The sequence below is a fragment of the Cebus imitator genome, unplaced genomic scaffold (assembly GCF_001604975.1).
Source record: "Cebus imitator isolate Cc_AM_T3 unplaced genomic scaffold, Cebus_imitator-1.0 Scaffold270, whole genome shotgun sequence".
Taxonomy (NCBI): Eukaryota; Metazoa; Chordata; class Mammalia; order Primates; family Cebidae; genus Cebus; species Cebus imitator.
This window is the reverse complement of record NW_016107585.1, coordinates 1,874,215-1,889,463: the sequence shown is the minus strand read 5'-3', so window position 1 is coordinate 1,889,463 and position 15,249 is coordinate 1,874,215. Positions and strand designations below refer to the sequence as shown.

General features: G+C 40.0%; 1 protein-coding gene across 1 annotated transcript in view; it reads right to left on the bottom strand.

Moving 5' to 3' along the window:
* Positions 1 to 9,635: 9,635 nt before the first annotated feature.
* The window catches only part of SHOX2 (short stature homeobox 2), a 10,321-nt gene continuing 4,707 nt past the window's right edge, over positions 9,636 to 15,249 (bottom strand). Inside the window, 3 exon segments of the mRNA XM_017500783.2 lie at positions 9,636 to 11,908; positions 13,448 to 13,536; positions 13,848 to 13,905. Of these exon segments, the coding sequence (XP_017356272.2) occupies positions 11,615 to 11,908; positions 13,448 to 13,536; positions 13,848 to 13,905 (441 nt within the window). The 3' untranslated portion in view covers positions 9,636 to 11,614.

Here is a 15,249-nt window from a genome sequence, read left to right as displayed (position 1 = left end):
GTGTTAAATCTGGTCTCAGTTAATGGTCTTATGAATAACTTTTTAAAATAAACAATTTTAATAGAATTTTGAAATGCTGCTGCATTGGGAGACAATGCTTACAAAGGAAAATGATAGTGTTACAAAGAGAAGAGTTAAATGCACAGGAAATAATGTGAAATTTAGCTTGCAAAAATTCACTACAGAAAATAAGATGTGACAATAAAATAATGATACTTTTTTTTTAATCACAGATACCAGAACTTACGATACAAGTAAACCTTGTCTTTCAAAGTAGTTGGGAAACCAAACACAGTCCAGCAATGCTGTCACAGTTTAACATGTTTTTGGGGAATTCATCTTTGAAATTGCCTTAAGCAAATAAGTGCCAGTAAATTTTAGTGCCCTTTATGAGCCATATAAGAAAATGCGTCTTATCACAAAACAGCCATGCTTAATTTTGTCCACACTTCATTTGCAATAATAATAAAATTTATACTTTTCAGCTTCTTCATCAGACCTAAGGCCAAACAGCCTTTGGCTAGTTCCACCACTAAACTCGCCCTTTGGAGAACTAAGATTTCTCTCTACTAAAATTATATTTTTAAACTGTTGTAGATATATTTGTTTCAGTCTTATTTATTTCACTAACATTTATGAAAATCTACTATATATCTGTCCCTACTACAGGCATATCTTAAAGATATTGCATGTTCAGTTCCAGATGACCACAATAAGCGAGTATCATGATATGCGAGTCATATGAACTGTTTTATTTTCTAATGCATATGAAAGTTATGCTTACACTGTACTGTAATCTAACTGTGTGATTGTGTCATGTCTAAAACCAGAATGTACATACTGGCTATAGCCTTACATAATGTATTTTTTGAATAATAAGACTTGAAAGCAAAAATTATTCCTTAATCCATGGATTGCAGAATAGACGTGGTGTTACCAGGGCATGAAAACAACATTAATCTCTTTGTACATCTCCTTCAGAGCTCTTGGGTGACCAGGTGCATTACCAATGAGCAGTAATCCTTTGAATGAAATCTATTTTTGTGAGCAGTAGGTCTTAACAATGAACTTAAAATATTCAGTAAACCATGCTGCAAACAGATGTGCTGTCATCCAGGCTTTGTTGTTCCATTTATAGAGTACAAGCCAAGTAGATTTAGCACAATTATTAAGGGCTTTTTGCAGTTTCAAGGGCATTTGTAAAAGATTTAGATAAGCTACAAAAGAAAACAAAAGGAGAAGGAGGAAGAAAGAGAAGAAGAAAAGCTGTGACTAAAGAAGGTGAACTTTTTCCTAATATATATTATATGACTATGAATAAGATATAATTTAGGAAAGAAAAACTAAGTGCTGCTGACTATTATTTGCCTTTTAAAAATGGAAGTTAGATTTTATTCAGTGCATTTCCTGAACGCACACCCAGGGGAAGAGCTCCCATATCAGGTACTGGCCACCTCCCATTGAAAATCACACCTCTTTCTTCCAAGCTCTACAGACATTTCCAAGATGCCTCACCTCCCCGTGACCATTTTTATCTTCCTCTTGTTTCCATTGACTGTCAGCACCAGGCTTATAGTAGATGCTCAAATACTTTTGAATACTTTGAACTTAATTAACTATAATTAGGCTTTTTTCCTTAGATTTAAAAGAATATTTAAGAAATGACTTAGTTTTATATTTTAAAACTTGTACTGGGCCATGAGAAATTAACATCTTCTCTGAAGAAGGCGAAGTACTCCAAATCATTCTGAGGATTATTCCTTCCTAATGTAGCTTTTGCAGCTTTTAATATTTAGACATCACAGGGTCTGGTGAGTAGGGGTCTCCAAAGTTTAGCCTACCCTATTGTCTTCTTTTCTTTACTCTTTCTACACATCCAACTTGCTCTGCCTTCCAACCCCATCCCATGCCAACCGTGTCCTTTCCTGCCTTTCAACCACCACTGCCTCCAACAATGACAGACTTCACAGAAAGTCAGAAAAGGATAGTCTGACAGGTAAAGTAGAAGGAGGAAAAGAGTATAAGGCACACAGCACAGTAGGTATTTAATAAATATCTCATAAATTAATGAATGACTTATGTGCAGCTAAGCATCTAAAAGATGAAGAGAGAAAAAGGACAAAAGGATGATCTAGGAGAAGTGGGAAGTGGCTCAAGACAAAAATATGAGAGCTTCCCATGGGGTGGGTGGAAAAGAAAACTTCTTATTTAAGTGGTGAAGAGCCATTAAGGAGAGGGTCATAGGAATTGGGAGACTTTCCTTCCCTCTCTGGTTAGACCACATTTCAGTCAAAGGGCATAGCAATGCCTTTTTATATATTCAGTCCACAGATCTACTTACTGTTTCTCTCATTCTATGCCCAATTAGGTGGGATGAGAAGCATGGGATGATAGGATAGCTGGGGTAGTGTGGGTTTATGGGGTGGGGTTGGGGAGTGGTGCAAGACTAAACCCATCTTGCTGTGCCACTAATCTCAGAAGTTATCATACTATCCAGCAATTCCTAACCCCACTTGATTCTGTAAGCAACTCTCTGGTGAACAGAGTTCATGGTATGAAAGATGTGATCAACTCAGTGTGCAGATCCATTGTTTTGTCACTGAAACAATGGCAGATATTCCAAAAATGAATCTTCACCTTGCCTGTCAAAGCCTATCTACTCTAATTTCCCACCCTGATCTGGGAAAACTACAAAAAGGACCAATTACCCTCTGAGTTAGTCAGAGGCTCATTTGTACTCAATGAGGAATCACATACAGGCACACAACCCCTCCAACAGCACAACTGGTGCTGACTATTAACCTAGATCAATAGTCTCAATAGAAAAGGTCAAAGGTCCAATGGGCTCTGGGAACCCCAGACCACATTACTCTCCACCTTGACCAACTTGACAGACAAGCTCAATTGCCCAGGCTGTTCTCTTTCAGTCACTGCATTAGCAAAAAACTTTAGAGCTTGAAACTAACAGTCCTTTTTTCTTTTTTTTTTTTTTTTTGAAGTTTTCCAATAAATTATTTATTTAAACGTTAATTTCTATTTGCTCCTTACAAAAGATGTAACTGTTACTCAAGAAAACAAAACAAGAAATCTTTGGGAAAGACAGTTAATTTTAATTTTTATTTATTTTCCAAAAAAGGTAAATAATAATAAGCAGAAGATGGCGGAGAAGGAATAAGAACAAAGAGAATAAAACAAGACAAATAATTTCATTGCTGATGTACTTTTTATAAAAGAATATACATGATTTTGCAGATTTCCTCTATAGGAGGCTTCATTTATAATAAGAGATTTGTAGCAATTCTGCTATATGGCATATAGCAATCTGTATGGCTGAGTGAAAGCATACTTGAGGGTTTGGCTAAACATCTTAGCCCTGAGTTTTGAGGGATACTTGCTACTGAACACTCAGAAGGCCCCCAGCATTAAAAAATGATGAGAAGCTCTTACACATATAAACAATTCAGAAACTGCCTACATTTGTTTTTTATTGTTGCTACCACACATTATCATAAATTTAGTTTCTTAATACAACTTGATTATTTTGTAGTTCTATAGTCTAGAATTCCTACACAAATTTCACTGTACTAAAATCAAGTCATAGAGAGGGCTGCATTTCTTCTGCACACTCTAGGTGAGCTTCTTACCTTACCTTTTTCATCTTCTAGAGGCCACTTGCATTCTTTGGCTTCTCCAGCTTCAAAGCCAAAAATGTTGCACCTCTCTGAACATTCTTCCTTAGTCACATCTCTGAGACTTTCCTCTTTAGCCTCCCTCTTAAGTACACATGAAATTACAGTGGACCCACCCAAATAGTCCAGGATACACTCCCTATTTTAAGGTCAACTGACCCGCAACCTCAATCCCCCTTTGCCAGGTAAGGGCAGCATATTTACAGGTTACAGAGATCAGGATGTGGGTATCTTTTGGGAGGGGTGCATTATTCTGTCTAACACACTTCTCTGTTACTCTCAAGGCAAATCAGAGGACCTGCCTGTTTCTTCCCAAGGCTTCTTTTGATGGCTATTCTCACCTAATTCCACCTGTTTAAAAAGTTTTCAAAGGAAGTCTAGAACTGAAACTCCCCCAGAGAGGATCCTGGGCCCTTTAAGGCAAGCACTGGGCAAGACTAATTTTAGTGGAAATTATGTAAGCCTTAAAAGAAACACAACTGCTGACAAGTGAGAATTTCAGTAAATAAATATATTGCACACAAGACAGATAATTACATTTCAAGCCAGTAATGCCAGTAAACATAATACAAAACAATGTAGCACAAGTACTGAAAATTTGGACAGACTGATAGGCTTTTTGGAAGTCATTTTTAAGGGTAGTTTATTTTCTTCTTCCTTTCCACGGAAGCATAAAAATTTATTCAATAAATATGCAACAGGAGGACAATCAATCTATTATCAAAGTGACTGGAGAGTTAATGCCAGGGCTCCATGTGTATGCTGACATTCCAGAATACAGAGGACTGCAGCTTAGAGACTCTGGGTAACCACCACATTAAGAATGTCCTCAAGTAATCAAGGAGAAAGATAGAGTCACTTCTATTCCACATAAAGGGGCAGATATAAAATTACAGTCCCTCAACATCTCTATTTTAAAATTTTTGCAAGGTTTGAAGAGAGCGTTGTTCCAAACTCCAGAGCACACAACATAAACACATATTATCAATACTTACAATAAGAGGTTGAAATTAAGGTGCATACCACCTCCCAAAATTTTCCAAAAATGCTTCTAATCACAAACATGTAAATTAAAAGTTTTCTCTATGTGACAGTAGTTTGAAAGGTAAATAATGGAAGCAGAGAAGAGATATACATTTGTTGAAACCTATTGTGTGCCAGGCACTCTACATAATTTATTTTTATTTGATCCTCAAAACAATTGGCAAGGTATGTGTTATAGGACACTAAGAGGTCATAGGTTTTAGGAGGCTAAGAAATGACCTAAAACTTCACATCTAATAGTTGTTAGCAGAGATTTGAACTCAAGAATATCTGCCTCTAAAAATTAGCCATATACTATGACAACACATCCCAAATAAAGATGTATAAAAAATACTTGGCTCCTCATAGATATTATATAAAATATGAAGCAATATTAGTGACATACCTAAACTTAGGCATTAGAAAGAAGTCTTTCTTAATTTACTCTGTAATTATAACTCAATTGTTCCTCTTACAGTTTCCTACAGTAGAAATTTGTATCATATGTATTTTCAAACTGCTATTAAAGATCCTTGGTCAGCAGCCTGTGTATCTTTTGGCATTTTACTGCTAATGCTCTGTAAACATGGGCAGCCAAGGAAAATGCAGATGGTGCTGTGGAACACAAACCATGGCGACATATGGTATACATTTAGTCCTAACAAAGTGTGCTTCTTAACCTCTGGGTGTCGCTTCACCATTCCTTTATAAAACTACTCATTTCCAAAGAAGGTTTAGTTTCCAAAACCAGGGCAACAGGCCCACATGTGTTGTATGGCCATTCAGATGCACAGACTGTGTCCCCTAATGCCTTTAAGCAAGTGCATTTAGCACGTGCTTCCTAGCACTATCATGTATATTTATGAACTGTTTCACTCAGATGGTAAGCTCCTTAAGGGCAAGTACCATGCCTGATATCTCACTTTATTAACTGTGCATGGCAGAGTAACACTATTATCTGTCTTGTCTGTAGAGACATACAACCTACAAATTGCTCTTCTAGGTAAACCTCTTAACTACATTGCTACATTGTGACAATTGCCACATCATCTAGATGAAGCTCACAGAGGCTAAGCAATTAGCCAGAATCACAAACTAATAGGCAATGTTTTCCTCTTGCCCACAAGAGAAAGGTATTCTTGTCTTGCACCACTTTGTTGCTTTCTTCGTTTAAGGTTTTTATTACAAAGGTCAATGTCTATTGGCCTCTTAATAAAAGTAATTATTATTTAGTGCTTAGTATACATTGCAAGACATTGTTATAAGGTTTTTACAAATATTAACTCATTTAATCCTCCTAACGATCCCATGAGACAGATTCTATTATTATCCACATTTTACAGGTTAGGAAACTGGGGGACAGAGAGATTAACTTGTCCAAAATCACAGGACTGGTAAACAGTAGCTGTGAAATTTGAATCCAGCAGTAAAGCATAGTTCCAGAATGTGTGCTCTTAAACATACACTATTCTGCTTGAATAAGAGTCTACAAAGATCCTTACTCAGGACATATGAGGAGTTGTTCAGCAAGAAAAAATCACGTTTACTCCTTCCGATGTGATTTATTTGATTATATTCTAAAACCTTTCCTCATGCCAATAGAACTCCATGTAAGTATTATATTAAACTTTCCTGTACTGAAGGCATATGCAGTGGTTACCCTGACTAACACATAAAATACCCAAAACAAAATACCCCAAGACTTGAGGATATTTTTGTTTTGTGAATTAGAGACAAAATAAAAATTGCCTAGGCATTAGAAGTGTTATGCATTCATATCTGTAAGTCTTTCTTGGGATTTTCAGATTTCTTATACAAGAATTTTTTTTGTCTGAGATATTTCAGTGTTCACTCAATGCCTGAGCTTGCAAATTATCTAATCCTTTTTAATTTTTTCATTTTCAGCTACTTTGCCTTCAGGCACAGGGTAGGGCAAGCACTTACTTTCAATATGATATTTAACACTTTTTATGTTTTTATTTCAGTTGTCTTGAAAACGTGCTAGTAAACTTCCAAACATATTGTAAAGATTTAAAATTCGGGGTGTGTATGCATATATCAACAGGAGTTATGAATTATGTATATTGTAGACCTCTATAAATTAGATTTTGAAGAACAAGCATCACAGTAGTCAAGCAGGTCATAATAAGACATTCTATGTGAAATGTAAAAACTACCTTGAATAAATTATCCATAAGTTAACATTCCCATTAGAATGACATATTTATTATTCCTAGGTTTGTGATGTTGCTTTAATGCATTTTGGCTGACTGTTGTAATGGCATATTAAGAAACCATTTCAGGGCTTTTTTCCCCATTGGAATTTGCAGACTTTTATTTCCATTTGCACGAAAATAATATAATATTAAAAATAATCACCCACTTCCCAATGTAGAATACTATTTTATTCTGCCTAGAAATATTTAATCAAAGCAGGATATAACCTTAGTAATTATTTTTACACAGAATGACCCTGAAATTAATAGTCAATTGTAAGACTAAAAATTGGGAGACTGACAATCAAAACAATCGTAAATGCTTTGTTTATGTGATGAAAATGAGTGATCCTTTAATTCCCTCACACACATTTAACTGATTTCACAGACTTTCTGTACTGCTGTTTAACGTAGTCAAGTGCTTGAGGTTATGTAAAATAAACAATCTTGAGGTCTTATTGCAAATGTTTGCAATTTATGATGTAAACTGATTTGTGAAGAAAAAACAGGATTCTATGTCACTGAAGCCAAAAAGGCATTTTTCAGAAATCAAAATAGTTCCAAAATTTGATCATTGCATTATACTAAAGTATTACCATCTGAGGATCCAAAAAAGTTACAAATCTGGGGAAAAACTCAAAATAGATGTATATCAGTTCAGCTCCAAGCAAAGGCACTGATCTTACTGTGTCTCTTGTATCTTAGGGTCCTCAACACTAATGATGTCTTAAATAATCTCTTTTAACTCATTTTCCTCCAGTCATGAATTTTGCAACTCGGGAAGGTTTTCCATGCCCAAAAGATTTGGGGAGCAGGGGGGTGTCCTTTATTAATTATATTAGGATTATTGAGTTTCCACCAAAACCACAGGCATTTGGGGCCTTATTTAAATTTAAAATGAAGACATCCTCAGACCTCTTCTTGGGATAGTTTGGGGAACTCGGGGTTTGGACCTCTTGTTCACAAACCGAGGCGACTGCCCGCGCGTTTGGGTACTGGCGTTCCGGGACAGCGGGCCCTGCGTGAGCCTGTGTAGGAGGCTGGACCCGAAGGACGAGGCCCCACAGGGCCATGGAAAGCGGCTTCTCTTCGGTTAGTCTTGGGGGAGCAGAAGCAGGAGGAGGCAAGGGCGCCCCAGGGGTCTGGTCCCACAGGCCTTGCCCGACTCGAGCGCTGCGGATGGGGCCAAGAAACTTTGGCCTTTCTTGCTGGACCTAGCTCCTCCGCGGGCCTCTCCGCCTACCGCGCTCCCGCCGCGGCCTGACTCCCACAGGGCTCCGGGCCCAACCCAACGGGCTCTTGTAGCCCGGGACAGTCCAGACCGACCTTCGCCGCGTCGCCGCACCCCTGTCCAGATACCCGCGCTTCCGCGAACAGGGCCTGGATCCACCGCCTCCTTTGACCTCAGGCTTCCCCCGCGCTCCACCGCATGGTACAGGTTGGCCCCGGGACCGAGCCACCATCTCCCCTGCCCCAGGTTCTTCAGGATCCGAACCCGCCTTGCGATCTGGGTTAGGATTAGGCTTTGGAGCTTGGAGCCTGCCTGTTTGGACCCCCGGCCCCGGCGCCCACTGGAGCTCGCTGGAGGCCACAGGACCGTGGCGGATGGCTCGGCTACTTCAGTGCTCACCATGCCCGCAGGCAGATGTTTATTATAAAAACTACCGACGTTCATCAACCGGGAGACCCTCAAGGCCTGCGCACTGAATACGGCCCAAATCCTGTTCAGTGGTCTTTTAAAGTTAAAGAAACCTATCGCCCACGGGTAGGCTGAGGAACTGCTTTGAACACGAACTCAGACCTGGTAGAGGGCCGGGTGGTGGTGACTGGGAACGCTGCTGGAAGATGCGGGGCTTTGTAGGGGTTTTTACGCACCCTCCAGCACGACGGTGGGGGGTCCCAAGGGACGCTTAGGAGGACCCCCTCAGTCTTCGCGGAAGGTCCCGTCGTCCCAAGAGCCTGCGCGGAAAGGGCAGGTCCTGTTCCGGACCTGGTGTCCCAGGTCGAGTCTTCAAGGTCTCCATCTACCCCCACCACAGGCAGCACCTTTGGGCTTTACTAATGGGATTTCTTTCAGAAGAAGGGGGCCACGAGATGGGGGGAGAGAGAGAGCTCCTCAGTATTTTCAAGCCAAGGCTTTTTCTAAACCCGATTCTGGATTCCACCTTCTAAATTTAACCAATGAAGAAGCTGCTTCAGCCAAAGCCCTAAACAGGAGTGTGAGGTGGGGGATCCGCCCTGTATAGTGCCCCTGCCTGCCCCCCTTAGAGGCTCTTTTCCTGCTCAGAAGTCAGCACCTGCCCGCTCCAGAGGGTCAACGACCTAGGACTGATTGTCGATTATGCCATACCAAACCTAGGTAGATTTCGCACCGTTTGATCCCTCTTTTTCCTTCCTCTCGAAAGTGTCCCCAAATAAATTTAAAGGTTGAAATTACAGCAAAATGAAGAACAAGAGTCCATCATGGTGACGGGAGTTTTTCTATTCTATGTTATTTTACTTATTATCTGTTCTTTCATTAATTTAGCATAATCCGGTGGATAAAATGGAGGGGGCGGGCGGGTGGAAATGCGCTCAGCGATAGCGACAGCCACAGAGGCACCCTTCTTACTGCCCCTTGACTGCGGCACATAAGAGCAGAGGCAAGCGCTTTTCCAAGTTGGTATATTCGAGAAAGAGATACGCATTAACCAAAAGGAAAAAGGGAAAGACTATCCCGGATATTTTAATAGTAACAGGAACAAAGATGACGCAAACCCCGTCAAATGAAACAATATTTTCATTCAATTGATCGCAAAGTGTCTTCAATTAATAACTTGGCACTTATTTAAAAGGTTTAACAGAAGTGGAGCCGAAACATTTTGTACTGACAACACGTCATGAGATAACATCTTTTGTTTAAAATAACTTAATACACTAGAAAAAAATATGTCAAATATAAATAATTTTGTTTTCATGGAGAACAAATAGTTACAAAGCTCAACCGCATACCAAAGTTCAGTTAGAAGAGCTTTTCCTCTTTCTTGTAAATTAGAAGGTAAAAAACCCACAAACTTAGGCTTGTTATAGAAGTGGGATACAGATTGGCTTAGTCCAAGGTATCCCAGTTAAAAAAAAAAAAAGAAGTAAAAAAAAAAAAAAAAAAAAAAAAAAAAAAAAAAAGTTACTTGAATAGATACACCTTTGTGAGATAAAATGCAAATGTTGAAAGTCAGTCCACACATTATAGCCAAAATAAACTTTGTTCGTGTGTATCAACATATCTTACACAAACCTAGCGCCTGTATCTAGCTGGGTGTTATTTAAGGTGAATTTGACGGGATAGAGAGGGGGAAATCAAGCACTGTCTTCAAATAGGACTTCAGGAAATCAACAAGAAGGAATGGGAGAAAAGGGGAATGGTGGGAACTAACATTGATTGAGCTCCTACTGTGTCTGGCACAGCGAGGTGCTATACCTTCATTATTTCATTTCGTGGTCTTGTTTTCTTTTTCCTTTCCCCACATATTCTGCCCACCTCTGTCTGTCTTCTTAGGATAAGGAGTATAATTTTTTCCCTTTCTGACTTTTTTCTTTTGTTCCCCAGGATCAAAGACAGGTCATATATATATATATGTATGTGTGTGTGTATGTATATATACACACACACACACACACACATATCTCAATTTCCAGATGCTTTTGGTATTGTTTTTCATAGTGAAGATGAAAATGGAGGAAGTACATGGGAGTTAAGGGGGTGGGAGGAGGACACACCATCAATGGAATACAAGTAACATGCAAACCGGAATTTACTGTCAGTAGTCCGGACAGTTTTGCCATAATAGTTTCTCAGAGAAATCATTGTCTGTGGCATATTTTCTGTGTTAATATTATTTTTTCTTTCTCTTCGTTTTAATATTTTCTCTTTTCTTGCTCTTCCATACATGGTGGGTTTAAACTCAAAGCATCTGATTCAACGTAAAAGGAGGCCCGCCTCTCTTATCAAATTTCTCGTATTAACGTGAACTTCGCAGAAAAAGGTCAGTTTCAAAACCTGTGAACTTCCCAGCTGCGCACTTTTTTCATCTTGGCTTTTTAAATAAGTATACCTCTTCTTTCTGCTTTGCCTTCTTAGCGCATTTTTAAAAACACACATATTTAAGTTGGTAACTCCCCCACATTCTCTCGAGATTCGTCTGGGCTGTTTTTCCATATTTTTAAACGTATAAAATACTTTAATTTTAAAATTTGTTTTTGCTCCTTGGTTCTACAGTTTCAGCTTCTGCCAAATAGCAATAAGTTCCCTTTCTCCTTTTCTCTCCGGTTTGTCTTTCAATTTTTTTTGTTTGCTCATTTTTTCACTGTTAACAAGATTTTGTTTCTATGCAAGAGTCCACTGTTGCACCACTCCCTTGTCCAGTCTCTTCAGACTCCCCCAAACCCGCTCCTACAAAACCGAATTCTACGCCCCCAGGTAGGAAAATGGGCAGGAGCCACGGAGCCTGCGTGCCTCGTGGGATCCCTGGTCCTGCGTGAAGTCCGGCTTTCCAAGTCCAGGATGCGAAAGGGGACAAGGGATGGTCAGTGAGCCGGAAAGAGGGCCGGCTCCCGAGGTCTGAAAGGGGTAACCTAGAAGCAGCGGGGCGCGGAGGGCGTGCAGGCTGAATGCCGCGGGGGAGCGCGACGCTGTTGCTGGCGTTGGCGTCACAGACCCAGGGCTGCCGCGTGCTTTTTGGCTTTCAGTCTGAGATCGGCGATGCTGGAGTTCTTGCTTGTGGTCTTGGCGGCTGCGGCGGCCGCCACTACCGAGGCGGCGGAAGCCGAATCCGCGGCCAGCGTGGCGAGCGGCAGTCCGAAGGGCGGTGCTGGGAACATCATGTAGGGCGCGTGCGCGGCCAGGTGCGGATGCAGGTGGTGGTGCGCGTGCGCCACAGCGCTGTCCAGCTGCAGCTGCGCCTGAACCTGAAAGGACAAGGGCGTCACGTTGCAATGACTATCCTAGGGTGACAACAGAATAGAAACAGAGCATTAACGGAGTCCAGCTTGGCTAGAGAGAGAGTTGGGTTGGGTTTGGGCACGGGGAGAGGGCGTTTGGCTGTGCATCTTGTTCCGACAGACCTTCTCCGCCTGTTGCTGAATCTGGGGTTCCATACGGATACTCCAGTGCCCCCCGAGTCTCCGAAACTCGCTTAGCGTGGGTTTATTTCCCTGCACCCCGGGAACCCCCATCTGCAGGAATGTGGCAGCCTCCCTTGAGAACTGGGCTGAAATGGTATATTGGAAAGACTGAGGGTGAGGATCCTTACCCTCTTCGCCTGATGCTGCCGTGCACCTGTTACCCCACTATCAAAACAACGGAGTACCAACAAGCAAACTACCCAACTTTTTCATGTCATTCAGGGAAGTTACTCCGTCTTTACCACAACAGGCACAATTGTGAGTCGGTACTTTTAAACTTTACTGCCATAAGAATTACCCAGGGATCTCGTTAAAATTCAGATTCTGATTCAAAAGGTCTAGGTTGGGGCCTGAGATTCTGAATTTCTAACAATCTCCCAGGTGGTGTTGTTTCTGCTGGCCCAAAGATCACCTTTTGAGTAGTAAAGGTCTCCTTTTAAAGTCAACTCTCTCTTTTTCTTCAGTCATTCTCTGGTTTCCAAAGCCCAGCATCAGGATGCCAGGGTCCTTTGGCACCAAAAGAGCTAAGGTCTCCCTAATACTGGCTCTCAATACAGGGGCACACCTAGGAGTCTCCCCAGTCCAAGTCGCTGGAGACTGAGAGCTAATTCCTGACATCATAGCCATGCCAAGCAGGGGTCCTGGCTGAGGATGGGGAAAGTCAGATACTGGTTGGGAAAGGATTCTGCCCTCAGGCTTGGAGAGTGAGGAGTTCAGAACACTAGGATTTCCCAGGATTAAATCATTGCTGCAGGCTGTACTTTTAAAATGTACTCTTAAAGGTTTCTTTATGGCTAAGAAAGGGATTGCAAAGGCAGGGCAGCCCTGGGAAGACCAAGACTTTTCTCTTTACCAGAGATGAAGCCTTGTTTCCAGAAACAGATTTAAAAACAAAGAAAAAAACAAAAGTATGAGCTGGGAGTACTTGTGTGTATTTATTTTTCTTCTGTTAGAGTTATTTAATGTGACTAAGAGACAGAAAATACTCAGAAAAATATCTAAAGGATTGCCTTAGAAATACTTTAGGACTAACCTTTGTATTGGATTTGACAAAATCTTAATCAAAAGCCTTTTCCTTCCTCTCTCTAAGTGCAATCTTTAGGTGCATTTTTCAAGGACCAGTTACTGTCCCCAGGCCTCTTCAGGGGTTCCCATGAGGACAGAAGGGACTAGGCATATGGACCCTTAATGCTGTATAGGTTTTTAAAGGGTAGTGGGTCCACTATGTCATCTCAAAATAGATTCTCCAACTGTGCAGACGCTGACATCTGGGCTCAGAGGCAGGTGATGTTCAACAATTCAAGCAAACATTCAGGTATTTTTGTATTTAAAAACAGCTTGAAACTAGGCTGTACTTGCCTGCTGAAATGGCATTCTTAAAGCACCTACGTTGACATAGGGTGCGACTCTGCAAGCTTCAAACTGGCTGGCGGCCCCTATGAGAACACCTGTAAAAAATACAAAACAAAAGAAAAATAATGTGAGGCTAACATTTCTAGCATTTTTCAGGGTTCCAAATGGTACAAGATAGAACTAATTCCTTTGAAACTGGACTATTAGCTTTCTAAACTGCTTCCATAATTTAAATAAATATAATTTACTACCAATCTTTAGGACTCTTATTAATAGCCCTTCGAGATTATGAAGTCAAGAACCATTGTCATTTTTGAGATTTCTTTTTTTCTGTCTTTATAATAGTAATATTCACTACTTCTCTCTTTGCTTAGACTATCAAATGTTCCTTGTATAGGAAGCATACCTTTATGGAGTTGATTTTCTTGTTTTCTACATTTAGCTCTTCGATTTTGAAACCAAACCTACAGGATGGAGAAGGAGAGAAAATAAAACCTAGATGTTATGACTAAAAAAATTTTTTAATTTCAATATTACAAAGAGAAAAGAGTCATGGTATAGACAAGAATTGGGAGATACAGCAAGCAATCTTTGAATTATATAAAACAGCCTCACTTTCCAAATTAAACATGTAAATTAACTACAGAAATAGAAAGATAGATTTTATAGACTTTCACAAGATAGATTACTATTAGTCCTGGTTTAATCTTTTCACATAACAGAGTCCCCACGGCCTAAAACTCTGCTTAGTACCTGATACCAATATGATAATGTGTTTAGATATTTGCCCAGTTAAGACCTGAGAAGAATGTGCTCATTAATAGCCTGTAATGTTAATTAGCTTCATCTTAAAGAAAAACCAAACACCAGAGCAAATAATAACTCTTTTGAGGAGAAGGAGTTGTAAGGGTTGGGGAGAGGTAATTAGTGTCATAAAAGCCTCACTACAAAGAAGTTTAGAATTTCTCTGTTCCTCTGTGCAGCAGAGTGAAACACAGTGGCAAAATAATTGTGCACCATTATCATGATAATCTAATTTGCTTCTTTAGAAAAAGCCACTGCTTGCAGTTAGGATACTAAGAAAACATCTAGAAAATAACTAAAATGTAAATAAAAGTATGAAACAATGATAAAGTTCACTTCTTAAGAGAAAAAAGAACACTCAGTGAAAGGAGAGTGCGGTATGTATGAATTAAGTAACTCCGAGGTACTTTGTTCTCCTGGATGTTACCTTCTTAAACTTGACAACTTTTACAGGCAGTATGACAGATTTTTTAAAAATTCATGTAAAGCTTGCTTTTGTACTCCATTTTCAATAATAAAGTGTATTGATTGACTCACAAATTAAAGTTTAAAAAACCCCGTTAAAGTAAAAATACTGTGTCAGAGCTTTTATTGGTATGTTTTTGAAAGTAAATGTCATAGTCAATGTAAATCTTCAAAAATTTCTCTGCTATTTAGTATAACAGAAGGGTGGATTTTGTGCCAGGGTGGCATCCTTTGTGTAATTCACATGGCCTGAGGCTTCTTGCCTTTTTTTCCCCTAGAAGAGTTGGAATTAAGATACTAATAATCGTAACTGTAATAATTATCACCATATTTTTAAGGGGTTGCTGAGCCTCTGGAGATCTCAGTGCATACAGAAAAGCAGGAGAGGCTTAAAAAGGAAGGCTCTGCTGCTGATGCTGTGATGAGCAAGGCAGCCTATTATTACTTTTCCTCTTCAACGTGACTGCTCTTTTTTTTTTTTTTTTTTTTTTTTTTTTTTTTTTCCTTATTAAGCATTCATCTGGATGCTGTACGTTTTT